The sequence below is a fragment of the Canariomyces notabilis genome, assembly GCF_033297395.1.
Source record: "Canariomyces notabilis strain CBS 508.74 unplaced genomic scaffold N656scaffold_22, whole genome shotgun sequence".
NCBI classification, from domain to species: domain Eukaryota; kingdom Fungi; phylum Ascomycota; class Sordariomycetes; order Sordariales; family Chaetomiaceae; genus Canariomyces; species Canariomyces notabilis.
Genome location: NW_027041844.1, coordinates 40,618 through 65,925, shown reverse-complemented (window position 1 = coordinate 65,925; position 25,308 = coordinate 40,618). Strand labels below are relative to the sequence as shown.

The 25,308-nt window shown below is 55.9% G+C and overlaps 8 protein-coding genes across 8 annotated transcripts; 5 read left to right on the top strand and 3 right to left on the bottom strand.

Annotated features, from left to right (window-relative positions):
- Nucleotides 1-659: 659 nt before the first annotated feature.
- On the top strand, nucleotides 660-2,140 carry N656DRAFT_791412 (putative isomerase YbhE; the record flags this gene model as incomplete). Its single annotated transcript, XM_064816970.1, has 4 exons — nucleotides 660-1,051; nucleotides 1,204-1,435; nucleotides 1,497-1,727; nucleotides 1,808-2,140. 4 exons carry the CDS (start codon nucleotides 660-662, stop codon nucleotides 2,138-2,140), a joined length of 1,188 nt encoding a protein of 395 aa, XP_064667438.1.
- A 5,506-nt stretch (nucleotides 2,141-7,646) lies between these two features.
- Nucleotides 7,647-9,895, top strand: N656DRAFT_838707 (uncharacterized protein; the record flags this gene model as incomplete). Its single annotated transcript, XM_064818876.1, has 3 exons — nucleotides 7,647-8,039; nucleotides 8,089-9,545; nucleotides 9,634-9,895. The coding sequence occupies 3 exons, from the start codon at nucleotides 7,647-7,649 to the stop codon at nucleotides 9,893-9,895; spliced, it is 2,112 nt and encodes a 703-aa protein (XP_064667437.1).
- Nucleotides 9,896-11,026: 1,131 nt separating this feature from the next.
- Nucleotides 11,027-12,050, bottom strand: N656DRAFT_782287 (uncharacterized protein). The gene has a single exon (XM_064815735.1). It carries the CDS (start codon nucleotides 11,792-11,794, stop codon nucleotides 11,291-11,293), a length of 504 nt encoding a protein of 167 aa, XP_064667436.1. The 5' UTR covers nucleotides 11,795-12,050; the 3' UTR covers nucleotides 11,027-11,290.
- Nucleotides 12,051-15,200: 3,150 nt separating this feature from the next.
- Nucleotides 15,201-15,835, top strand: N656DRAFT_686996 (uncharacterized protein; the record flags this gene model as incomplete). Its single annotated transcript, XM_064810626.1, has 2 exons — nucleotides 15,201-15,706; nucleotides 15,778-15,835. Coding segments are annotated over 2 exons (564 nt in total), but the record flags the coding sequence as incomplete, so codon positions are not given.
- A 2,271-nt stretch (nucleotides 15,836-18,106) lies between these two features.
- Nucleotides 18,107-21,390, bottom strand: N656DRAFT_782283 (DEAD-domain-containing protein). Its single transcript, XM_064815734.1, has 2 exons — nucleotides 20,975-21,390; nucleotides 18,107-20,912 (listed from the first exon to the last, which is right to left on the bottom strand). Exons 1-2 carry the CDS (start codon nucleotides 21,258-21,260, stop codon nucleotides 18,439-18,441), a joined length of 2,760 nt encoding a protein of 919 aa, XP_064667434.1. The 5' UTR covers nucleotides 21,261-21,390; the 3' UTR covers nucleotides 18,107-18,438.
- Nucleotides 21,391-21,460: 70 nt separating this feature from the next.
- N656DRAFT_305329 (uncharacterized protein) lies at nucleotides 21,461-21,834 on the top strand. Its single transcript, XM_064809186.1, has one exon. The coding sequence runs from the start codon at nucleotides 21,517-21,519 to the stop codon at nucleotides 21,766-21,768; it is 252 nt and encodes an 83-aa protein (XP_064667433.1). The 5' UTR covers nucleotides 21,461-21,516; the 3' UTR covers nucleotides 21,769-21,834.
- N656DRAFT_782282 (uncharacterized protein) lies at nucleotides 21,681-22,552 on the top strand. Its single transcript, XM_064815733.1, has one exon. The coding sequence runs from the start codon at nucleotides 22,051-22,053 to the stop codon at nucleotides 22,456-22,458; it is 408 nt and encodes a 135-aa protein (XP_064667432.1). The 5' UTR covers nucleotides 21,681-22,050; the 3' UTR covers nucleotides 22,459-22,552.
- Nucleotides 22,553-22,696: 144 nt separating this feature from the next.
- On the bottom strand, nucleotides 22,697-25,128 carry N656DRAFT_758302 (uncharacterized protein). The gene is made up of 2 exons (XM_064813176.1): nucleotides 24,602-25,128; nucleotides 22,697-24,538 (listed from the first exon to the last, which is right to left on the bottom strand). Exons 1-2 carry the CDS (start codon nucleotides 24,992-24,994, stop codon nucleotides 22,907-22,909), a joined length of 2,025 nt encoding a protein of 674 aa, XP_064667431.1. The 5' UTR covers nucleotides 24,995-25,128; the 3' UTR covers nucleotides 22,697-22,906.
- Nucleotides 25,129-25,308: the final 180 nt, after the last annotated feature.

Below are 25,308 nucleotides of genomic sequence, written 5' to 3'. Positions count from 1 at the left end.
TGTGACGCCGCAAGCCGCCTGTTTCTGGTTGTACGCCGAGTCCTGTTTAGAGCGGGCGGATTGGTCCCGTCTTGATCGGGCCGGGTAAATTAAGTTCAAACTGCCAAACAGCGACTTTGGTCGACTGATCTTAAGGCATGCGGAACGAGGCACTGCAACTCCCGCTTCCTGATTGCTGCAAGGGGTCCTTTGATGGGTTATCCAACAACCGTTGCTCACCAAAGAGCCGGGCCACAGGACCCTGGAGTGGCTCAGATGACAGCAAACAATGAGGCAATGAGGGACTCGGATGTTCTTGTGGCCCTCATCTGACTACGCGAGGCCTTTCGCCAATCCCCGGCCCGCATTGAGCCCAGCAGTGTCATTGTGCTTATTGACAACGTCGATTTGTCCGCCGTGCCACGATCGACGTGGATTGCTCCTTGTCATTAAAAGCCCGCTCTGCCGCCTTTCTGGGAATTCGAGTTCAGGATTTGTTTCAGTATAGACAGACGTTCTTTCCACCAGCAGGGCAACTCGAAAACGGTAGCTCATTCAGCATATCAACTCTCATTTTCAGCAGTAGACCTGCACAAGCCACCGATACCGAATACCTGCTATCTCGGTTCCTGCTGCAGTAGCCTGCGCCAAGTCTTCACTGCACCACTATCTTAGTCGCAATGCGGACTTCACACAGCATCGCTGCCGCACTGGCGGCCGGCTTCGGCCTGGCGTGCGCCGAGTGCGGTGCCAGCTCCTCCTTTCTCTATGTGACGTCGTACCCGCCCGAGGGAGCAGTAGGCAAGGTCACGACACTCAAGCTTGGTGATACGGGCTTGGAATCTATCGGCGCTTCCGAAGCCTGCGGTCCTTATCCGTCCTGGTTGACCCAGGCCGGCGATATTCTCTATTGCGTCGACGAGGCTTGGCCTAGCCCAAATGGCTCTGTAACTTCACTCAAGGTCGGTAGCGACGGGCTGCTGACCAAGCTGAGCTCCCTCCCGACCTTGGGTGGCCCGGTCAGCACAATCGTCTACGGTGATGGCGGTCGTGGATTGGCTGTGGCCGATTAGTGAGTAGTACTCAGTCCCTGCCCATGCCCGAGGCCCGTCCTCTACGGTGATTCCGTGCGTAGTTTTACAGTCCTGGGAAGCGTGCAATCTTCTCGGCCACGGCAGAGGTAATGCACAGCTCGAACTACTGCTAACAGCCTGGCGCCTGTAGCTCCGGTGCCGGTATCCAAACTTTTAACATTGCCGATCCGGCGGCGATTGCGGCGCTTCAGACGGAAGCATTCGCGGTTCCTGCCGACAAGCGCCCAAGCCCTCAAGATCAGTCTCGTCCTCATCAGGCTCTTCTAGATCCCACCGGCGACTTCCTCGTCTTCCCAGATCTGGGCGCCGATCTCCTCCGCGTCTTTAAGGTGGACAAGGCAACCTTGCAGTACAGCGAGTCGGTATGTATTTCTAATCCATATCCCCGTTGTAGTGGACGAAGACGACTGACAAAGCCCATAGACACCGCTTGAGTTTGACCGTGGGACCGGTCCCCGTCATGCGGCCTTCTACACGACTGAATCCAAGACGTTCCTATACATCATCAACGAGCTGCAGAACAGCGTCACCGGCTTTGCCGTTGCCTACAATGACGATAAGACCCTAGGCTTTCAACAGGTCTACAATGCCACCACGCACGGTGGCACCGACCCCGTGCCGGCGGGTACGGCAGCAGCTGAGATTGCTATCTCTGTAAGTCTGGCGCAACTGTCCCTCTTACCTGGCAATCAGCCCTAGCAAATCACACTAACCGTCGCGAAACGCGAACATAGCCCGACAAGAAGTTCTTGACCCTCTCGTCGAGGCTCGAGCGGAGCCTCACCTACACAGTCGCCAACGGCACGCAGGTGCCCTCGGACCCCCTTATTACCTTCTCGATCGACGGGGAGACGGGCGTGCTGACGCACGTCCAGACGGCGCCCGCTGGCGGCGTCAACCCGCGCCACTTTTCCTTCAACAAAGACGGCAGCCGCGTCGCCGTCGGCCTGCAAGCCGATGGTCGCGTCGTCGTCTTTGAGCGTGACACGGCCACGGGCAAGCTCGGCAAGACTGTGGCCGAGGCAGATGTGCCCGGTATGCCCAATTTTGTGCTATTTAAGGAGTAGGGAAGGGGATTGTAGGATGTTTAGACATTGCAAAGGAACATCATGGGAAAACAAAACGGATGGCTTGCTCTGATTTTTGTATTTTAGAATTCGAGAGCTTGTGGCGACGGAAAAGCGCCTGATTTTAGTTTCATGCCGGCATCATGACTGAATGGATGATGCCCCCAAGAGAGAATCCTGGTGGATTCCATCAACATGTTAAACAAGTGAGCATGAACAGTGATAATGTGATGAACCTGAGACGGATATTCAAGCAGGTAAAGTGACTGGAGGTCCCCGCCTCGACTCATGTACTGTATGTACATACACCAACAACGGCAGCGATCCCTGTGCGGGGCCGATTCCGTCGGCGGATCCGAGGGCGTGGTATCACACCATTTGGACCAGGCGACGATACTCGATCTTCAGCTTCTTATTATGGGCTGAAGCAAGGACTCAGTCGATTAATCTGGGAAACGGGGAGGAAAAGATACTCATTGCAGTACTGTATCATCCGAACTAGATTTTCGTACTACTAGTAATGCTTGTCATTGTATGTATTGTACATACATACAATCCCGCCCGTGCCATTGCTAGTGCCCATGCTCACGTCCGGAGAGGCGGCTAAGAACCGGGTTGAGTGAGGGTGGCCAAAGTTCAGATGAACGGGTCGAAGTCAATGCCCAGGATCTGCGGTTGTCGCGGCGGTACGCCGGCCGCCGACAGGGATGGAGTTTCTCCAGGCCTACGTTAGTGTATGTTTCGTGTAGGCCCGCGGGACATAGAGGTACTAATATGTCATGAAAATTGGATTTTGGGCGTTGTTGCAAGTGTGCGCACTAAGGCACTTAGGCAGGGGATAGGGGATGGGATCCCATACTGGTACTATTAGGAGGAGGTAAGCTCTGCATGGTATGTTCGTATGTTCGTACATACTTGATACGGATCCCTACTTAACTAAGTAATGACGTTAGAATCCCTAACTGTACGGAGGAGTGTAGGCTTCTTCATAGTCGAAAGTGCAGCAGGCCGTGCCATTGTGACTGACAGCATGACAAGCAGCTGCAGAGCAGACCCCCAAACACGTGGCGGGGCTAGAAGTCACGATTCTACACTAATATGGTTACCTTATGTATGAAGGACGCCACCTAGGTAGTGTATGCCGGCCATTGAGCGGTCCCCTCGAGTGGTTCTGGCTGCGAAATGTGCCAGGTTTGGCATGAATGATGGCCAGAAGCGGAATGACAGCTGTAGTCTCAATAGTGTCAGGAGGCGGAATGTCCTGCACCCTAGCGAGTACCTACACGTGCAATTTGACTAGGTATGTACAGTCACTATAGTCCATGCAGGAGGGCGGTTATGGCGAAAGCGGAGGATGCAATGTCTGCCAGTCTATGCACCTCTGCAGCGCAAGACCACCAGTTTTGGAAGGGACAGCATTCGCTACGACCCCCAAAAGGGGGCTCGTCGCAGCCCAGATCTGTCAACTGGAGGCGGCAACTCTTGACGGATTGCTTCGGCTTCCGATGTGGCCGCGCCCCCGCTCGGAGGCTCCCGGCTTGGTAGCGATTGACACGGCCATATGCAGGCACGGGAAGGATCCTGGTGCGGGGGAGCAACCCCAGGCCGCCTGGCCTTCTCTGTGGAGCAAACAAAGATCCAAGGGGCGGATCGGAGATGAGCCGGGCGTTAGCCGCGGTGTAGCTCCTCCACCTTTGGCCCGAAAAAGTTCCTCGCTACCACAACGCAGCTTGTTAGTGAAGTTCTAACGTTGCTAGAAGTAGTGGAATGGAATGCACAGTGTATTGTAAGTTGAGCGTCACTGGACGGTAGTGGGTAGGTAGCTGAGGGGAAGAAGGATCATACAGCCGACTGGGTACGTGTGCAGTACTCCGTACTTGTGTAAGTGCAGCTTCCGAACGCCGAACCAGAGACGACTGCAGTGCTGACCCCGAGAGAAGGAGGTCCAAGATGCTCTCGGGCATCCGAAGGCCTTGGCAAGAAGCTTGCCTGCCGAGCAGAGCACCGAGGTCCGGCAGTCGGTATTCGCGGCTGGGGGCAAGCTCAGTAAATGGAACCCTAGAGTCTACAGCAGCAATCCGTTGATAGAGACCACGACTGGACCGCGCTTACAGCAGCACTGTAAGTACAGTACTCGGAACAGTACAGGACATACCTACAGGGTCCCTTCCGCCGAAGAGGAACCCGGCGGCACAAACAGACGCCATTTCGGTAGTGCAAGCGTTTAACTTTTTGAAAGGAGTCCACGTATTGAATGGGGAGGTCCTAACCTTAGCATCCGCGGGGACGGGCGGCTACCCTGACTGACCAGGTCTGGAAGGGGCCCCCCACGACCGCGCGCAGCATGGTGTTCCGGGAGGAATGGGCTTGCAATATCGATTCCCGTCGCCGCGTGGTGGAGTCTAGACAGCCGAGCCCACCTCACCCTGTCAACGGTGGGGTGTGCCGATTAATATGGGGCTGCCGGCTCTCCGGGTCCCATGACCACTCGGCTCTCCCGTGGAGACGGCAGGGCCGTGACGGTGATCGGGCGACCGGTCTGGCCCTAGTCAAATCCAAGGTCTCGAGCTGCCGAAAGGCCGTGATTCGTGATGACTAAGTTAACGTAACCGTTGGAGATAGCTTCCATGAGCTCTACCTGTTATTACAGATGAACTGTTCTTATCCTGAATCTTGAGCATACTGTCTGTGTACATACACACCTTGGTCAGGTTGACAGTCGACCCGATCTTCCATGATCTTTTTGGGTGCTCTTTTCATGGTCATTTTGTTGGTCAGCGCTAGGATAAGCGAATGCCAGCGAGGGTCAATGTACTGGTTAGGTCGATATCCATAAACCGATTCTTGCGCACAGGTGATGACTTCAGAAGGGTCTAATTGCAAGTGCCTAATCGGACCGAAATTGCTGAGATGGTTCATCAAGCCACTCACGTCTTACGTGCTTTGTCCCAGATCCCAGATGCACGTGCGTGGTGCAGCGCCGTCGAAGATCAGCCACAGACGGTCCTCAATAACAGGAGTCCGGGACTGCAAAACTGCATTTCTTCTTTGATGTTATTACTGTGTAAGTACGGGGAGTCTTGGAGATCTCGACGGTGGTGTGGGAGCGGAGCCGTCATCACTGCAAAACTCGGTTGCTCAATATACGATGCGTATAGACGCCCCATCCTCCCAATATCAGCAATCTCTCGGTTACCTGAAATAGACTTGGCCCTGCTCGCCACTCGAATGGAGGCTGCGCGAGTGGGCCATAGAGTTCACGGGACTGCTCGACCAGAAAGGAAGGAAGAGCTTGTCGCGGTCAGAAAGTCATTTGTAGCCGCGCTGGCGAAGGAGCTCCCATCGCCACATGACTCTTGAATCCGCTCAGGTCATGGCAAACGGATGGTGAAATCGGCATACACTACAACTGATGGTATGGCAATGTTACTGTCTCGATGCACCGTTGAAGAGGACCCGGGCGGGGTACGAGGATCATCACCGCACAGGGAACAACCTCCTGTGCCTTTTGGAATCCAGAGGCGTCAAATGTGGGGTGGAAGCTGCTTCTCGAACTCTTCCTGCTCCTCGTCTCCGGTGCTAATGCGGAAGCGTAACCGTGGTTTGACGGCCTCGAGATTGCAAGGAACGACGCTGGCAGTTGTGTGATTTATGCTAAATTGATGGGTGCAAGGGTCATGCAAGCCTCGCAAGCCACCATCACACAAGTGGACTACATAGTTGAGGCCATAAAGCCCCTCGGACGAGGGCGATGGGAGCTGCCTCTTGGCCGTCTAGCAGTGCCAGCGGCGGTCGACAGCGTTGTCGGCGAAGAGTCCTGGGAGCTCATGGAGAAGAAATACGATGACCTGCCCGATGAAGATGGCGATGGAAATTGATGACCATGGAAGCCGCCCTAACTACTCCGTATTGTAGAAGCGTTTCACGCTGGTCGTGCGGGGTTGAGAAATGTCTACCTAGATGTAGGCGCTGACCACATGCGAGCTCTGAGGTTGGCCACTGTAGCTACTGTAGCCTTTCCAGCAAGATGTCGCAGAGGAATGGAATCTGTGTCGTGGTTTGAATTTTCCAATCTAGGTAGTTCTGACCGAGGGGCAACCTGGAAGTGTCCTTAAATATAACATTGGTGATGATGATCGAGGTGTAGACAACAAAGGGCGGATTTCCCATATTCATCGACATACCTTCAGTACTCAAGATATACTGGCGAGGCGTGACGCCGTTTGGCGTCCACATTGTTCTGCTCTCAGGTGCAGACTCCACATTATGCCGCCGAGGTCCTGGTGTAATAAGCGATCGAAAGCTATCAACGGAAGAAGCGGAGCAACGCCCTTGGAGACTGGTTTTGGCTGTTGGGGACCCCACCCCCGCGTTATTGATTTGCACTTCCCTCCTTCATTTTCTTTTCTTCTCCGCACAAGACCCACACTCCGTCCCAAGCTGTTAGCTGGCGGTGTGGTTGGGAAGCACACGCTCGCCCATCCATAAGGATGATACGGCTTTCCATGGCTCGCTTCATGTAACATCAGGATTTCAAGACGACATGGACATGGTGGTGAGAAGTGTCATGCCATGCTAGAGTACGGAGTGAGGATAGCCCGAGCTTAAACACATCAACGAGCAAGCACGACACAGACGCATTTACAAGTGAACGTACCCCACATCGTTACGGTTAAGGTAAGGGACTTCTTAAGCACAGTAACATGCAATACGCTCCACAATATGCCTTCGCTTTGCTCTTGAACGGCACCTATGCGAGCTAGCGACATGGGGTCGTCAACCACCCAGCCAGCCAGCGTCCTCTTCCCACAGCTTGTCGGCACTAGCGCATGGCCCCCCTGTGCCCGCCGTCCCGCCTCCGTTATATCTGATTATTGGTGGCCAGACTAGCGTTGTGTAGGTGTAATTACGGACCCAGTAACTGGCTCAGGGCAGCTTTCCCCCGCAAAGGCTAACGGCCTGCGTAACTCGGAACCAGCAAACGCACAGACACGCACCCTCACATCACACCTTGGCCTGTCGGGGTGCTCTGGTGCAGTCAGGTATGTACCTTTTGGGTACCCTGCCTCGCCTGCTTCCTCTTGGCCACGCCCAGCGCAGACCAGACGCTCGGCGAAGGCTGATCCAGTCCGTGAATGAGATATGAATCCTCCACTTCCCAAGGTCCCGGAAAATCCTCCACACCCGTCACACCGGCTCTAACGCAACACACCGACCGAATACACACCATCCGAAAACCGCCTTTGGCATTTGTCTTCGTAATAGCAAACCGATATGCGAGTACGACTGCGCGCAACAGGTCCAAGTGTTTACGGTGTTCATGGTGTTTGAAAAGTTCGACTTGTCGTGCAGGAGCAGCTTCTGTGTCAGGTTGGCTGGGTAAAGATTGGGACTCGTCGCGATTCTGCTCTGCACCTCGGTCCGCGAGGTCTCAGGCTGTTGGAAGGAAGCCTGATTTTCTTGTTCATCGTCTCCGTCTTCCAGCTTGCGCAGCCCCCGATTCAGCATGTCGCCGTCCTCGAACGGCGACTCACCGCACTCGGCAACAGCCACCATGACAGGGGCTACCAACGCCGCTGTCGTCAGGCCGTTTCCGTTGCCGAATCGAGACTTTTCGGTTGAAATTCCATCTCCCCAACTTGGCGCAGCCACCAATGGCGCCAATACGTTAAAATCGCCAACATCACTCAAATCGGCGCGAACGCCCAGCTTCAGCCGCGAGGGCATTCTCGGTTCGGCACAGAAGGCTCGCAACCTTTCACAGACAGCCGAGAATAGACCGGAAAACGCCACCAATGGCATTCCGAAATCACAGAGTGATGTCGAGAGCATCAATCCGCTGAAAAGAAGAAATACAGATGCCGGGGTGGATTATCCAAGGCGGAGAGCTACCATTGCCGTACGTTGAGCCGCGGTCAAGCACCGGCTGGGAGCTGACCAGTTTGTAGTGCGAGGTATGCCGGTCGAGAAAGTCGCGATGCGATGGGACGAAACCCAAGTGTAAGCTCTGCACGGAGCTGGGCGCTGAATGCATCTACCGGGAGCCCGGGATCAAACTGGATGCCGGGGACAAGCTCATCTTGGAGCGGCTCAATAGGATCGAGAACCTGCTCCAGATGTCGATTGTTGGCAACGGGAGCGGCATTGGTTTATCGCACGATTCGCCCAACATGAGCAATGGCACTGGTCTCAGCGGCGACAACCTGATGATGCAGAACGCCGCCAACTTCGTCTCGGTTATCCCGAGCGGCGGTCTTGGAACCTGGTCCGCGACAGCCACCAACAACATATCCACCATGCCAAAGGTGCACACGAATGCGGCTCTTCACCTGCTGCAATGGCCGCTGATTCGGGACTTGGTTTCGCGGCCCTACGACCCGCAAATTCTCCTTCAGCTTGAAATGGCCCGCGAGCCGCTGCATTCGCTTACCAAGACGCCTTGCGTCGACTTGTCCAACACAAATGCCTACATTGAAGCCTACTTTGACCGAGTCAATGTCTGGTATGCGTGCGTGAACCCATACACGTGGAGGAGTCATTACCGGATTGCCCTTTCAAACGGTTTCAGAGAGGGGCCGGAAAGCTGCATTGTGCTTCTCGTCCTGGCGCTCGGCCAGGCGAGCCTGAGAGGAAGCATATCGAGAATTGTTCCACACGAGGATCCCCCTGGGCTTCAGTATTTCACCGCCGCCTGGTCATTGCTGCCCGGCATGATGACGTCCAACAGCGTGCTTGCGGCGCAGTGCCACTTACTGGCTGCCGCCTACCTCTTCTACCTCGTCCGGCCCCTAGAAGCGTGGAACTTGCTCTGCACAACCAGCACGAAACTACAGCTTCTGCTGATGACACCCAACCGAGTCCCGGCCGACCAGAGAGAGCTGATTGAGAGGATCTACTGGAACTCGCTCCTCTTTGAGAGCGACCTACTCGCAGAACTGGACTTACCACATTCGGGGGTTGTGGCGTTCGAGGAGAATGTCGGCCTTCCTTGCGGTTTCGAAGGGGATGAGCAGGAGGCGGTCGGCCGAGACGACTTGTGGTACTTCCTGGCCGAGATTGCTCTGCGGCGGCTGCTGAACCGAGTCAGCCAGCTCATTTACTCCAAGGACTCGATGGCCTCGACGACCAGCCTCGAGCCAGTGGTTGCCGAGTTGGATTTCCAGCTGACGCAGTGGTATGAGAGCCTGCCCTTGCCACTGCAGTTTCCTTTCACACGCACCATGCTCCCTGATCCGGTGCAGACAGTGCTCCGACTTCGATTCTACGCTTGCCGAACCATCATCTACCGGCCGTATATTCTCGCTGTTCTCGACAATGAACAGGCCGTATTGGACCCCGCGGTGCGGGACAGTTGTACGAAGTGCCTAGAAGCCTCAATTCGGCAATTGGAGCACATCACTGCACAGTAAGTTGAATTTCCGCCCCCTCCCATTGGCTGGAGTCTCTGCGATGTTCTGCACTCTCCCCCTCCCAATCTAACGAATTGGCCGCAGTCACGCCGGACACATGCCGTACCTCTGGCAAGGCGCACTCTCCATCGTGTCGCAGACCCTCTTGGTCATGGGCGCGACAATGTCCCCATCGCTGTCCAGCATCCTCTGGAGTCTCGTACCGCACCGCGAGGCAATCGATCAGATCATCAACGATGTCATTCTGGAAATCGAACGCTACGCAGTCCTATCACCCAGCCTCAGCCTCTCGGCTGAGATTATCAAGGAAGCTGAGGTCAGGCGCCGGACCTTTCTCAGCGGTTGAACCCTGCGAACCGACGCGGAGACCCGCCCCGAACGTGCATGAACGCATAGTAGCATCTTTCGCCTAGCTCGAACTGAACCCAACTGAACCCACCTTTCCGGTCCTCTGGGAGAGGCCATTGCCCCTTGGGGTTTTTGACCGGGTTGTCAGAAAACCCCACGGGCTGCAAATTCGCTTATGGAAGATGCATGGAGCCGATGCACGCCCGGCACGAACGACTTTACATGCCGCCCGGAACTTGCCTTGCCCGAGCGCTTCATCAGAACCGCGCCAGTTATGCTACTCACTTCCACAGGCGTACGCAAATACCGGGAACTATCACAACGCCTTAGCCGTGAAGCTGATGCATGTTGGATGGAGGAGGAGGAAGAGATAGATTTGGTTGGTCTTCGTGACGGCTCCTCAGCGTCCATGCGGACACGGCCTGGTTCGGCAGAGTTGAAGGAGTCTATTCTGGGGCGCAACAACGGCGGTGCGCCGTCGCCTTCAACGCTTGAGACGCCATCGGCACCACCGTTTTCCAATCCTACGTTGAATCAACCGGCAGAAAAGCATCCCATCAAGGTCTAGCTGCCCTGCACCGAGAGACAGGCTCCTGGGTAGCTGCGGGCTTTTGGGCTGCGTGTGGCACACACTTGAGCTCCCTTGAGGCGAGTTTAAAATTGGCTGCAGTTGAGAGTCGCGGACTGATGGTAGAACACGGGCTCCACGGGCCGGGATGCCGGCTTTTCCACTCTTCACTCCCTCGCTTCGTCCTTTTTCACCCCGCATTCTTTTTTAATGTACCCCATTCTGATATCACCCGATCGGGGTTGTCCTCCCTCCATCTCTTCCATCTCGGCTCCTCCCCCTCCTGGTGTCGGGCGTCGATTGCAGTCAAGCTGGAAGGGGAGGAGGCGCGATAGCAACACAAGACGCCGTTTGGGATAATGCTGTTGCGAGGTCGATTGATCCTGTGGCTGTACTCAGGCTTTCCGGCGTTTATCTTTATCCATTAGGGCGGAAATACCCCAAAGCGGGTTCGGGGTGCACCATGTACACGGGTTTTTGAATATGCATGCCAACTAGATACCAAGCTTGTATTTACCCTTTCCGTTGTTGTAGATATTGAAACCACTCCTCGATTTCCCTCTTCAGTCATCCGCCCCGGTTTAGTACATAGATATGACATCAAGCCACAAACCTTCTCGTACAAATGGTGACCTGAAGTACTTTTGAGTCTGAATCCTATCTCCATCTTGGCCTCTTTGCTGATTCGTCATGCTGGTAGAGATCGAAGTTCACATGTTGATCTTCCTGTGGCCCGCGTACACCGACGTACACTAGGTAGGAGATCGTTCTCCACACCACCAAACCCCTAGATCAAGGGATTCCCCATGGGGCAGCCCATGATGATTACCTAGCCTTTGGAAAGCTAACCGACGCTGGAATACAAGTACAAGTACATGGCTTGCCCACATACTCGATATCACATCGCCCGGGCCCGGTTTCCGAAGGGGTTCTGCAAGGTTCAACTCGTTCAACCCCACAAAGGATGGAATTTTTGGGATTCCTTTCCTGATTCCAGTGTGGGGACCTTGTGGTTTCAGCTATGATATGGTGCGGGTCAAGGTCGTAAGAATGTATTCCCTGAGTACCGACATACATACACGAGAACTGTCGATAGACCTCGATTGCATTGTTGATGTGATGCAGATCGCGGCGATCTCCTCGCCTGATACAGTACATCGGACGAGAGTTCCCCCTTCGACTTACAAACATGCCATGGCCACCTGAGATGGTTGGGCAGCAGCACGACATGGTATAAACTACCTCCCTAGATATCCTGGATTCCGGTGTCAAGAGCGCTGGGAAATGGGATTGCAGGAGGAGGGGGGTTGGCACGACGTATGGATGCATTAATGTACTGTGTAGAGAACAACTTGAACTTGAGGAGGCCGTGCTTTTCCTGGAACATATGCCCATCTCCTGTCCCTTTTCCTGTCTTCTTGCCGTGATCCGCGATGGACTGAAAATAAAAGTACGGGTGCCTAGGTACTGTACCTAACTACCTACTAGTACCTGACCTACCTTAGCAAGGCTGGGTGAACTGAGCACCTCAGTTGATCTTGCCTGTCATCTCCGTCGCTGCCCCGCTGTGCAACAGTACAGTACCTTACTAGGTAGTAGGTTCGAGCGAAGCCGAACTTGGTGATGCGATTCTGTTCTTGGGACTGCAATTTTACACCACTTCGGTAATTTGATTGCGCTGGTATATCTCGGCCGCAAGTCAGATGCCCCGTGCCTGGCATCCATTGAACTGCCTGTCCGACACAATGACGCAAATTGTTACGTCGAAGAATATTCTGCACTGCATCCAGTTATTTGGCCCTTAGTTGCACGACATTCTCGTGTGCCCCTTATTAGTGTAGGTAGCTGTTCCTGGCCAGGCAGAGGCAGCCTCGGCAGCTCAAGCCGCGTTTCTCGCTGGTTTTATGTTCCAGGGGGGAGGCGAATGGTGAACGGGCCTGGCGTAGTGTAAGATGTTGGCCATTGGCGCTGCCACGCGGGAGGCCAGAACCTCGAAGCCTGGCCGAGTCCGGCTGGGGACGGCCCGGCAGCAGAGCCGTACAACACGGATCCATTCAGCCCCGGCTTTCGAAACGCTGCGGTGCTTTCATCCTGACGCAAGTGGCTCCTGCGGGCTCAACCAACGGCCGGATCATGATAAACTATGGGCAGTGGCCGTGACACTCCTCAAGCAGTTACCCGGTACGTAATCAACAGAAAAGACTCTGCCCCATGGTTCGTCCGTCTACCCATCCTTAGCCGACAACCGTTATTTTTCCTCTTTATTTTCGTGATCTTTTGAAGTCTATCTTCGTATGAAACCAGGACTTACAACATACACCGCCAAGGTGCGGAAATCCTCGAATAAACTTCACAGTCTTATGCCAAACTTATCTCAAACCATGGGAGCTTGTAGTGCCCGGAGCATCCCTGCAGCCGGTTCGGTGCCACCCGAGCCTTGCGGGGCCGGGCCGGCAGTGCCCGCTAGCCGATTGCGGGGCCGCAGGAGTGATGGAAAAGCTGCGGTGCTCGGGAGAGGTCCGGATGGGCTGTTCAATGGACTCAAGCGCCATCTGTCGCAAGCCGGTAATTCCTAATGCTGGAATTTGACCCGCGCCCAAATGACATTAGCCTTTTCATGGCCTGTACGGAGTACAAAGTAAAATAAGAACGAAGTACTTCGTACAATCCTCGGAAGTTCCGGACCGGTTCTGATGTGAAGTGTTATGTAATCACGTGACTTATCACACAAATGCCTGCCACCGGATTTTTTGGTGGATTGCACCTGCCACTTGTTAGCGTTATCACGGACACCCGGGCGGGAGATGGTGATTGCGGTGCATTGATTTACCGCGGTAATCATTCAGTTCTGAAAAACACTGGGACGAGGTTGGATAGGTCCATACGGAGTACGAAGTAAAACCCTCACCAACCTCCTCTGGACCAGGCATGGCATGAGCTTGGTTGAGCAAGTGCAACTTGCGCTCGTCACCCCTCGACCCCTCACCCGGGCCACTCCACTACGAGCGGCCTTACCCGATCATTCACCCAAGTAAGGGGTCCCGGTAACTCACTTTCGATCCCCTCCTCGCGAACTGCCCGGGCATCTACACCTAGGTATATCTTTCGGCGGTGCCCAAAGCACATTCACAGCCTGCACCTGCGGGCTTGTCAGGTATTTATCAGGCGTCGAGGGCTATCTTGCAACCCTGGTTTTCTGTGGGCCTCAGGGGTGGCTAAGGTTAGGCTCATTCGAGGGAGGATTTGTTGAGCTGGCATGCCATGCAAGTTCGACATCCGCGAAGCCAATTGCAGCTGTAGAAGTCACCGACCCGCCCTTGCCTGGCCAACCACGCTCAACCAGCTGGCCGACGCTCACCTCTTCTCGCAAGCTCGATTCTTGCTGCCGCCACTGCCCGACTTCCACACGAACCGCCAAAGCGGCCGGACTACGCTTCTTGTCGTACCCGAGTTTGCTGCTACTCTAGAGTCTAGGGCTGAGTGCGGAACGAATGGCCGACGTCGAGCAGCAGCAGAGCGGGCCCATGAGCTCTCGACGAAAGAAGCATGCTGCCAAAGCGAAGCCCCAGCCTGCAAGCGATTGGTCACGGACCAGCGAGCCACGTCCTCGTGCCTCGCCTCGTCTGAAACGTCATGGAGATATAGACGGGGACATTGTCGAGTCCTCAGACGATGCCAGCGACGACAAGGCCAAACCATCGTCCCGGAAGCAGCAACGACGCCGTCGACCGCAACAACTCCCCACGAGCAGCTCCGCGGAATCAGACACGTCCACGCCGCCGCCGAAGACCAAGACCCCGCATCGGTCGCCCCGAGGAGACTCATCAGCTATGCGCGTGCCTAACGCCTCTGTGCCTATCTTAGACTCCGCCCCAACCCTGTCCCAGCATCGGCGCCCGACCTACATCTACGAGGAGGACGATGACGAATACGACGACCCGCCCCGGCGCCCCTCCCGGCCCGTGAGTCGTCAGACCGTGTCCCGTCGTGACGCGAGCACTCACCGCTACCGCTCGACCCCCGAGTCCAGGCGCTCTCCCAGGACTTCGGTGTCGGACTCGGAAGACGACACACAGGTAACCTCTGACTCGGACGAGGAGCAGGCCATCCGGCCCCGCGACAAGCACCTTCCCCCGGCGCCCGTTGCCCCCGCCGTTCCCGCCGCGCCTTCAGCGCCCGCTATTTCCAGCTCCTTGCAGGAACGCCTCAGTCGGCAGCCCGAAATGGAGTACGAGGAGCCGGACAGTACCTCAAGGTACGCGCCGTCCGTGGGAAGGCATCGCTCGCAATCGCGTCCCGCGTCCAGCAGGCGAGATGAGTATCGGCGGCCCAGGGACATATCCATTTCCCGCCCGCCGAGCGTTGATGAGGCATTATCCCGGTCAAGATCCAGAAGGTAGTTATTCTACCTTGATCCCGGAGCCGACCTGACAGTCATTTCGCGCGCTAACGCATACAAATTAGTAGGAGGCCGACCAGGCGTCATGGATCCGACGTGTACGTGTCGAAAACGTCCCTGTCCTACAAGAGACCGCATACCGGTGCTGCATCCCATGCCGCGTCGAAACGCAGCCTAAGCATGTCGACGAACTTTTTTGGAGACCTTGCAGCGCCTGCTGCTCCCGTTGCTCCCTCTGTCCATCCTTCTCACGTGGAGAAACCGGCTAAGCGGTCAGTACCTGCCCGGGAATTGACCTGCATTACATAGCCCTGACTTTGGTTTAGCCTCACGACCTGCGTTGCCTGTAGAAATGACAAGACGCCAGTTGAAAAAACGGTCAAGCTCAAATGCCGGCATCGCATGTGCCACTCGTGCCTCCGCCGAGCCTTCAAAAAGTCGCTCACTGACCCCCAGCACATGCCTCCGCGGTGCTGCACCACGGACCATATTTCGCCTAAACACGTCGAGAAGCTCTTTGACGCCCGTTTCAAGAAGGATTGGAACCAAAGATACGTGGAGTTCACGAGAAGAAACAGTCTATACTGTCCTTCCCGTCGCTGCGGTCAGTGGATCAGCCCAGAGGATATCCGACACGAAGGCGGGCGCAGACAAGCCCAATGTAGTCGTTGCAGCATCAAAATCTGCGGCTCCTGCAGCCGAAAGTGGCATTATCAGTCTGAATGCCCAAGGGACGAAGAATCCACGCAGTTCCTCGAACAACTAAACCGAGAGGTATGGCAGCGCTGCTATCGTTGCAAAGCCACCATTGAGCTCAAAGAGGGCAGCAATCGCATGACTTGGTGAGCGGTTTTCCCAGTTGCCCAGACTCGTTTGTGACTAGTCCTTGCTGATGCTGTGTCCCTTCCTGTAGCCACTGCGGAGCAGAGTTCTGTATGGTATGTGGGGGTAAGTGGAAGACTTGCCGCTGTCCATGGTTCAAATATGACCCGTTTGAGGGCGAGGTGAACACGCGGTCAAATCCCTTCATGTCCGAGCCCGCCTTTGGCCCTAGCCCGGCCTCGGCCCAGGACTTCGAATCCGAGTTTGTGGACCCACTCCCCGCCACTGCTCGGCCCAGGCCATCAAGCTACGAGGAAGAGGCGTATCTGCGCCGGCTCCAAGAGCAGCGCGATGAGCATCTCGCGCACAGGATGCGTTCGTTTGACGCCTTCGGCCACCACGACGACCACGCCGATCTTGGTCGAGGTAGGCGCGATTTGGACTTCGGCCACCCCCGCGAGTCTCGGCGTCGGATGGAGCTGCGAGGCCGTGGTGCTCCGTTCGCAGACGATGAGTACCACCGCCGAGCCGCAACTGTGGTTGCACCATCACCACCTCAGACACACATCGCAATGGCGCCGCCGCCGCCCCATTCGGCCTTCGAACCTCCCACACGCCGCCCCTTTGATCGTGCAGCGTCCGCCTTTGAGTATGGCGCCGGCGTACCCGGCGACCGAGGGCTTCGCTACGCGTCTCCGGACAGATATGATGATGATTATTTGGACGATTTCTTGCCCGATGCACGGCGCGCTGGTTCGCCCGACAGATGGCATGCACTCTCGCGTGAGCATCGACCTCGGTCTCCTAGCAGGCGACACGGATATCCACCTGAATCGCGACCTCAATCTCCGGAAACGTGGGAGCAACTACCCACACGCTACCCCTCACCCGACAGGCCCGCGCCGGCCTCGCACGAGCGACGCCGCGCGCCTTCGCCTGACACTCCTCGACGCGCTACATCACTGGAGAGACGCCTGGCCGACCGATTCAAGACAGAGACCAGACAGAGCCCCACCGGCCCCCCACCGCCTGTCGGCCTTGCGGGACCTCCAGGGACCCTAGGACCCCTCACTCCGCTCGGTCCAATGGGGCCCGTTGGTCCTTTGGGACCTCTCAGTCCCACCAGAGGCGGCCCACCCCCGCCCTCACGGGCCGCTACTCACACCGCCGTCCCTGGCCACGTCCCTGGCCACATCCCCGGCATGCCGTTGGCACCTCTCCCGCACCCCGGGCCACCACTTGGCCCAGCTCACGGCCTCCGAAGACACACGATGGACGAGGACCCCTACCTTGCCGGACCCGGCATCATACACGGGAACCCATACCCTCCAGCCCCCGACTGGTTTGGGCCGCCTCCGGGACCGGGACTACCTGGGATGGGAATGCATCCGCACCACCACGCCCATCCCCACCACCACCCGAGCATGCTCGATATGAATAGCAGCAACATGGCCGGGTCGCCGCGTGCCCCGCACGTAAAGAGGCGAGCGCCAGGCCAGGCGCATCGCGAGCACAACAAGCATGAGATGCCGCGGTCATCGGTGCTGGCGGGTTTGGGCGGCATGGGAAGGGGAGCGAATCGCGTTTTCGAGTGGGTCAATTATATCGAGCCTGGACCGCCTGAACCGGAAGCCCCCAGGGCGGGTGGGAAATAGTATTCTTTCTCTTTTCGCTGTCTGACTGTCCTGGTCATTTGGTTGCTTGGATTTCCGTCTTCCCGCCCTTGTCTCCTTGGGTTGCTTTCTGCTCTGGTTAGTTCAGCGGGCTGCTGCTGCTGCTAGGTGTATTTGTGTTATGCTCGTTGGGCTGTGTGTGCGTAGTTAACGTCACGTTGCCACGGAGGGTTGTTTATCTTTTCTTCTGTCTGATGATGCAACGGCATATCTGATTACGTACCGTACCCTAGGAGAGAACTGGGCCAAGAGACGGAGTGCATGAGTCCATGTATGTAATTCATAACGACATGATGATGATGATGATGATGGAAATGTCATGTATACCTTATGATATGTATGCCGGAATAATGCAAGGTGTTGCGCCAATATGCCTGGCGTTAGTGTTATGACGGTTTATGAAGTATATGTATGTGCTGTATTGTATTGCATGTAGGTGGACATCCTGCTGTTGAAAGTCAGTCCTAGTCAAGTCAACTCAAGCCAAGCCAATTCAAGCCAAGCCAAGCCAACACAAGCCGACTCAAGCCAAGCCAAGTCAACACAAGCCAATCCAAGCCAATCCAAGCCAATCCAAGCCAATCCAAGTCAACTCAACTCATCAAGCAAGTCAAGTCAAGTCAAGTACATTCAGGAAAAGTCAAGCAAAGATGACTATAGTACCAAGTACTACACCCCTCAAGACCGCTAAATCCTTTACCTTGTTGAAGCCGGGGGATTACTGCGCATCCATACATATCTGTATTTTGTTCGAATAAACGCTCGTTGCTCTTGGGCCCCAGCGAGTATGCTGGGGTTTACATCTACTAGATGGCTGTTTGCGATTTCCTCATCAATGCTTAACAGTATCTGCTGATATCCTGCTCATGTATATACCAAAAGAATCGGTTGACTGACTCCATCATATCAGTTGTGTGCCGTTCTTGAACCCCAACCTCAGCAAGGAGGAAAAGCGATGTAACAGGTATCATCGTCTTTGCCAACTTTTATTGCAACTACAATGTATATACAGATACGGGTGGATATCCAGCGGGCAGTATGATGATGATACATGTCGGTCGCCGCCACTCCACGCGAGTTCATCTCCTCCCTTTCTTTGTCGGCCTCGCGTTCTTCTCGCGCCTCCTCTCCTTCAGCTGCCTGGCCTTGCGGATGTCGGACGCGCTCTTGAGCTCGCGCTTGCTGCCCTCGCCGTCCTTGAACTTGCCGATGCGCTTCTCCTTGGCCTCGGCGACGCGGCGCTTGCGCACGTGGTAGTCGTCGCGGTACTTGTCGGCGTCCTTGGGGGCCTTCTCCATCTTGTGCTTGTATCGCATGCCATTGGCAGCGGCGGCACCGGGCCCACCGCCGGCAAAATTGCGAACGAGGTTCGACTTCTCGGCCTCGCCAACCTGCGGCAGCCGGCCGAGGCGGTTCGCGCGACGCCACTTGTCGAAGCGGCCGCTCTGGAAGCTCGCGGCGATCTTGACGCCACTCTCGCCGCGAATCATCTTGACGCCGCGCGAGCCGTCCTCGTCGTTGGTGCGCGCCACGTACTTGCTGTGCCGCTTGTCCCAGCGCATCTTGGAGCGTGTCGGCAGGCCGAATGACTTGGCGCCCTCGTCGTTGGTCAGGTCCATGGCGGCGTCGCGGGCCGCCTCGACGAAGTGGGCGCTCTGCGTGCCACCAGAGTGAACACCGTAGGCGTGCTCCTCGGCAACGCTGGTGGTCCGCGGGGTGTAAGACATGAAGACCTCAGGGTCCTGGAAGGATGTCTGGCCCTTTTTCGACTTGCCGCTGCTTGTCACCGTGACCTCGAGCTCCGAGTCGGAAGCCTCGGCATCTTGCCACGCTTCCTCGTCATCCTCGCCGTCTTCCTCAAAGTTCTCAAAATCGCCGCCTTCACCTGGCTGCACTGGCAAGTCGTCGGCGTCTGCCATCGCAGTGTCCTCCTCCTGCTTGGCAGTTTTTCGAGGCCCAACCCTTGATCTGAAGCTGCGCATGACTTCGGCAGCCTTGTTCTGCGAGGATTTGCCCTTGGGCCCGATTTCAAAGATGGTCTCCTGTGGTTTAAAGCCACTGATCTTGGACAGCAGTCTATCCCGAGCTTCCTCAGCATTCGCCGCCGATTCGCCGAACAGCGCGTGCACTTGAGACCAGCCCTTGGAAGCGATGATCTCACGAGCACGCTTCGCGCTCTGGCTCGATGCCGAGTTCCTTGTCTTCATGTAGAGCTTCTCGGCCTTGATAGTGACTCGCTTGAGCGCACTAATGTCGTCGTCCTCCTTGAGCAGCTTGTTCACCCACTCTGTGTGATCTTCAAGCTGGTTCCTAATTAGAGAACCTACCACCACGTCTTGGGAAAATGACGGATCTTTCACCTCCTGCCCAAGCACCAGCTTCCTGCCGAGGAAGAGCTGGAGATCGAGAAGATAGGGGAGATCCGACTCCCTTACCAAAGCATAAGCCCAACCGCGCTGGCCAGCACGCGCTGTTCGGCCGACACGGTGGACGAAGACCTTGGGCTGAGGAGGGAAGTCGTAGTTGATGACATTCGCGAGTACGGGTATATCGATACCGCGAGCCGCGACGTCTGTTACTACCATGATATTTGTTCGCCCCCTCCGGAAGCTATCGACCTGGATCTTTCGGGCGGTTTGGTCGAGCGAGCCGTAAACATGCGACACAGAATACCCGGCGTGACGCAGCAAGCTTGCTAGGTACTCGACGTGATGCTTGGTGGCGGTGAAAACAATCGTCGAGTGCTCTGTCGGCTTCTCTTTTGGGTTAGGCCTGTCTGAGCCGCGTTTTCTTTTTTTTGATTGGTGCTCTTCATCCTGCTGGGCTCCTTCCGGCTCGCCCAGAGGCATCTTGATGACATCGCGGAGAAGGTGGAGCAGAGCACCCTCTTTTTCACCTCCCTTAACCGAGAAGAAGGCGCTCTCAAGATCGGGTGATACCTTTGTTTCAGCATCTAATCTTACGAGACTCGGTTCTTGCAGACCGGCTCGGGCGAATTCAACCAACGACGACGGCAGCGTGGCCGAGAAGAGCAGAGTCTGCCTCGAAGGCGGCAGAGCATGGAGAATCTCGGTAAGCTGTGCAGCAAAGCCCATTTCGAAGAGCCGATCGGCCTCGTCAAAGACGACGTACTTGATTGAGGAGAGGTCCAGCGACATCTCAACCTTCAGGTGCAGGAACCGGCCAGGGGTGGCGATGATGATGTCCGGGTTTGCGGCCATCAGGCCGAACTGTTCCTCCAGGCTGTCACCGCCAACAAGCAGAACCGTTTTGAGGTCGGTGCCCTTTCCCAGTTCCTTGACAACCTTCAATGTCTGCAGCGCCAGCTCGCGAGAGGGCGATAGGATGAGACCTCTGGCGCCGACCCTGGCACTGTGAGCCTTCAGACGCTCAATCATGGGGATAACAAAGGCGGCCGTCTTGCCAGACCCTGTCCGGGCCATGCCCACAACATCCCTCTTCTCCAGGATCAGGGGTATTGTTTTACGCTGGATAGGGGTGGGTACCGAGAAGCCCTTCCGTGTAATCGCTCTTAGGAGATTCGCATTGAGGCCTGAGGAAGACTGTGAGCTCATGAGACTAGATAAACGTAATGGAAAGAAAAGTATCGCTTACCCATAGCCTGAAAGCCGCCGCCCTTCTTGACCGACTTGCCCTGCAGATTGGACGCCTTCCGGTTGGAGCTCCGCTGTTGGAGGGCAATGAAGTCCTCGTCGCCGCCATCGTCGGATCCGCTGGCGTCGGCCGTATTTAGAATGCTATTGAAATCTAGGTCGTTGAAGGTCGCATTACCGGGTTTCTGCTCGATTTCGCCATCGCTGTCGGCGTCGTTGGCAAACAAGGATCCTGCAATGTCCACTTCGTTTTCCGACAGGGCCGGAGACGCTGCTCTCCTCGGCATATTGGAGCTGTATTGCGTCTGCTTCTGCGCGGGACAGCGGCCTGAAGCTGAAACTACAGATGCTCCTCCTGGGAAGATGATTGCCAGAAGGGTATTCTCTTCAAGGGGTGTACAGTACAGGTCCATTCACAGTAAATTTTCGAAGGGACCAGATTCCAGAGCAACCCGCCCAGGGCCCCAGAGCAATTTTTAGTGGGGCTCAACGCTTATCGCTTATCGCCCGCAGCGCTTATCGCCCTGAAATGACGGCAGTTGCATGAACTGCCAGCTCTTGGACTGCCAACTCTTCTTTCTGTCGCCAACCAAAACGTATACCGTACCTACAACCTCAAACCGCTCCCACAACAGGCGTTCTACTACGTTCACACAAAGCTGCGTGGAGATGTCTACACAAGAGGAGGCCCCGGCGGACAACCGAGATGCACTGGAGGTACTCGAAGCGGAAGCCAAAGAATGGGACAAAGTGCGTTTGCTTAATCGCTCTCCCTCCACGACGACAGTCTGCTGACCCTACCAACAAGGATGCCGAAATCGACCGCATTCTCAAGGCCTTCAGGCTCAACGCGTAAGCTCTCCTTGGAGAAAACCCCCCCTCCTCCATATCCGAGCGACTGTCACTAAACCAGTCTCTCTCCTCAGCTACGCCGTGCTAGGTCTTAAGCCCGGCGTGCCCGAGTCCGACATCAAGAACACATACCGCAAAAAGTCTCTCCTGATCCATCCAGACAAAACCAAAAATCCGCTCGCACCCGAAGCGTTTGACCGTCTAAAAAAGGCGCAGACGGAGTTGATGGACGAGAAGCAGCGCAAGCACCTGGACGAGGCCATTGCCGACGCGCGCATGCTGCTGATTCGCGAGAACAAGTGGACCGTCGACAGCCCGGAGCTCAAGACAGAGGACTTTGAGCGCAAGTGGGCCGAAAAGACCAAGTTCGTGCTCATCGAGAACGAGCAGCGCCGCCGCCGCCAGCTCAAGGCCCAGATGCAGGAGGAGGGCCGCGAGCAGCGCCGCCAGGAGGAGGAGGCCGAGGCCAGGCGCCGCAAGCGCCAGCACGAGGAGGACTGGGAGGCCACCCGCGACCAGCGCATCAACAGCTGGCGGCAGTTCCAGAAGGCCAAGACGGGCGGCGGCGGCGAGGGAGGGGCCGGGGAGGGCCCAGAGAAGAAAAAGAAGAAGAAGTTGAAGCCTATTGGGTGAAGGAAATCCAGCCTGCCTCTTTTATAGGAGGTCGTCTTCCCGGTTTCGTCTGGAGTCAAGGCTTGCGGGCTCTGTTACGCGCGGTTGCCGCCACCACCTGTCTTGTGAGTCTGACTCTGGAGGGAACGAGCATTAAGTGGACCCTGACAAGACACCCAAAGGCTTCTTCACCTACTTCGAACCCAGTATATACCCCCTTAACGTGAGCAGTCTCAGAAATGCATGATTGGTCCGTCTCGGCGAGCTCCTTTTGATCAATTTTGACATCTCAAGTATTGACTTTTTATTTCACAGGGCTCTGACTCTCGGCTGTCAGAGACGCCGCTAATATGTGCTAGGTGGGTCTGCTATCTGCCCAGTCCATGCCGGGAGGGGGCTCAAGTTACCCAAGCCGATACCCAGGCAGCCATCTCATCGCCTCCTCTTAGCCTTGAAGAATCTCCCCTCCTCATTTCGGCGCATGCTTCTTCTTGTACTGCACAAATCTACCCAAGTTCAAGGCTGACTCGTCCGCTCGGATCCTCAGCTCCGGCTGAGTCCGCTTATCGATCCCTTTGGCTACCGCCTTCATCTTGGGCAGGAATTCCTCCAGGTGCTTGAGGAACCCGTCTTTCCAAAACACCTCCCTATCGCACTCGGCCTCTTCGTCTCCGTACATGTCAAACAGCTGGTTCAACGCCTCCACAATATCCGCTGGCGGCGTCTGGGATGTATCGCCGCTCAGAAGCGTTACCAGGAAAACGCCTACCTCTCGATTCACATCGAGCGGGGCGGGGTCGCGTGCTAGCGAACCCAGCACACCAATGCATTTAACCCCGAGACCCTGGAAGGGGTCTTGTGCTTCATTGTCGTCTTGGCCCGGTTCGCGTTGTTGGGCGTTGGTGCCCTTCGAGGCATGGTATAGCGATATGAATTTGCGGTGCTGGGTGCCATCCGACGGTGTTCTGCCATAAAGACTGCGCGAGACAGCCCAGGCCAGACTGGCCACCTGCGTCGCCAGCCGGAGGTCGGCGCTGTCAGCTTCGAGAATGGGTGCTATTGTTTTAAGCCAGATTCTCTTAGCAACTGGATACCAGGCGCTGAAGATGCTGGCATTCTCGCCCCCAGCGAACTCGAGGCAGGATATTGTCCACGAGATATTATTAAGTGCGGACAGCGCGTGCGACTGGATCTCAAGGCTCTCGTTGCTGGTAATGGGAATATTGGATAGGCGAATGAGTTGAGGAATGGCTTTTTTGATAATCTCTCGCAATGTCGGCAAGTCGTCGAGGTCGCCAGCTTCTGGGCTAGGGGCATCCGGGCCGGTGACGCGTTCCATATCTTCATCGAGTTCCGAGTCGTCTGAGGCGTCCTCCCCGGCTTCTCCATCTTCCTGGCCTGTGTCGTCTTCATCAGGACTGGCGTTGGATTCTTGGTCGACATCCATTGCATCCTCATCGCCAAACCCGTTCCATTCCTCCTCGGCCTTGCCAGGACCTGATGGCGATCGGTTGCCTTTCTCGAGTGTTTCCTGGAGGTGGGTTCCGATCGATGCCAATATTTCCAGAGCAACCTGTGCTATCCCGGCGTGGCTAGAGCTGCCATTGGTCATCCCGCTGTTCGCCGTGGTATGCTCCAAGGCTTGGGACAAGCTGGCGATCAAGATAGCGTCGCAGGCGCCATCCTTGCCAGGGCTGTGGTCCAGCCATTGTAACGACGAGAACAGGTTATGGAGGACACCGCAGGCCAGCACCGCTCTCGCGTCGCTTCCAGTTGCAAGTTTCAGAAGTATGTCGTAACATCGCGTCTCCTGGTCGTTTAATATGGCCTGACCAAGCTGCAGATTGTCTTCTGATAATGTCATGAGGCATGACATTGCCTCATCAAAAATCTCCTTGGGAGCAATGTCTGTGGAGGCTAAACGGAAAAGGAGCCGCAGGAGGGTAGGATTTGCAATGATGGCTTCCAAGATCTCGTCCCGTGCTAATGCTAAGAGGCTGAGGAGCGTCACTAGGGAGCCGGTAATATCCCAAACTAGACGTTGTTGCGCCTTAAGAAGCTTTGCAAAAGAGGGTTCCGTCGCTGTCAATGTTTCGAGCACCTAGCGCAGAAGTGATTAGTCCTCTGAGAATATCAGGACCACCCGAGACTACAAACAACTTACAGCCTTGGCGGCGTGCTCAACTGCTGTCAAGACATCTTGTCTAAACAGGTGCACGCAGAAGTCGGCCTCTTCCTCCTGGGCGAGCACTTTCAGAATTTCCCAACCTGCGGCACGGCTGTCGATGCTGCTGTCGGTGAGTGTCTCGGTGAGGACGATGTGAACGACGTGTTCCCGCAGCAGCAATTTCCTACACTTGGCATCTTGAACAATGTTTGCGATGGCCCCAGCTGCGGCAGTCCTTGATTTTATCTCTGGGCTTTTCAAGTCTTTTAGGACGGGCAGGATCTTGCTCTCACGGAGCTTTGCGAGCTCTGGGTCGGAAGGCGGTTTCACGGGCTTTGCGATGGGATCGCTGCGAGTTTGCCGTGCCCTATTGCGGCGGGATTTGCCCATCCTGTTATGTAAAGTGAAGATCAAACCCGTATACGCGGGTGAAGATTTTCATGTATATGATATGTTATCCAACGGCACGAGTTTGGGAGTGTCTTGAAAATCTCGAGAAGGGGAAAAAACAAAAAAAATTGCACCCTAGTAACCGCCTAGAAAGGTTGCCCCGCTTCCTCGGCCCCTTTTAACGCTGTAGGCTACAAACGCCAGGACAAAGCGGGTCCTAGGGGGTAGTAGGGTACCCCGCGCGTGCGCAATAGGCGGTTAGGCCCAACAGCCAGTCGAATTCCTAAAGCTGTTGATATTGGCCAAATAGGCCT

Bases quoted from the DNA above. Each gene is read 5' to 3' on its own strand.
- N656DRAFT_782287 (XM_064815735.1), bottom strand. From the start codon at position 11,794: ATGCATCCATACGTCGTGCCAACCCCCCTCCTCCTGCAATCCCATTTC.
- N656DRAFT_782283 (XM_064815734.1), bottom strand. From the start codon at position 21,260: ATGCCGAGGAGAGCAGCGTCTCCGGCCCTGTCGGAAAACGAAGTGGAC. The intron at 20,913-20,974 runs GTAAGCGATACT...AGTCTTCCTCAG, and splicing joins CGGCGGCTTTCAGGCTATGG to GCCTCAATGCGAATCTCCTA.
- N656DRAFT_305329 (XM_064809186.1), top strand. From the start codon at position 21,517: ATGAACTGCCAGCTCTTGGACTGCCAACTCTTCTTTCTGTCGCCAACC.
- N656DRAFT_782282 (XM_064815733.1), top strand. From the start codon at position 22,051: ATGGACGAGAAGCAGCGCAAGCACCTGGACGAGGCCATTGCCGACGCG.
- N656DRAFT_758302 (XM_064813176.1), bottom strand. From the start codon at position 24,994: ATGGGCAAATCCCGCCGCAATAGGGCACGGCAAACTCGCAGCGATCCC. The intron at 24,539-24,601 runs GTAAGTTGTTTG...CTTCTGCGCTAG, and splicing joins TTGAGCACGCCGCCAAGGCT to GTGCTCGAAACATTGACAGC.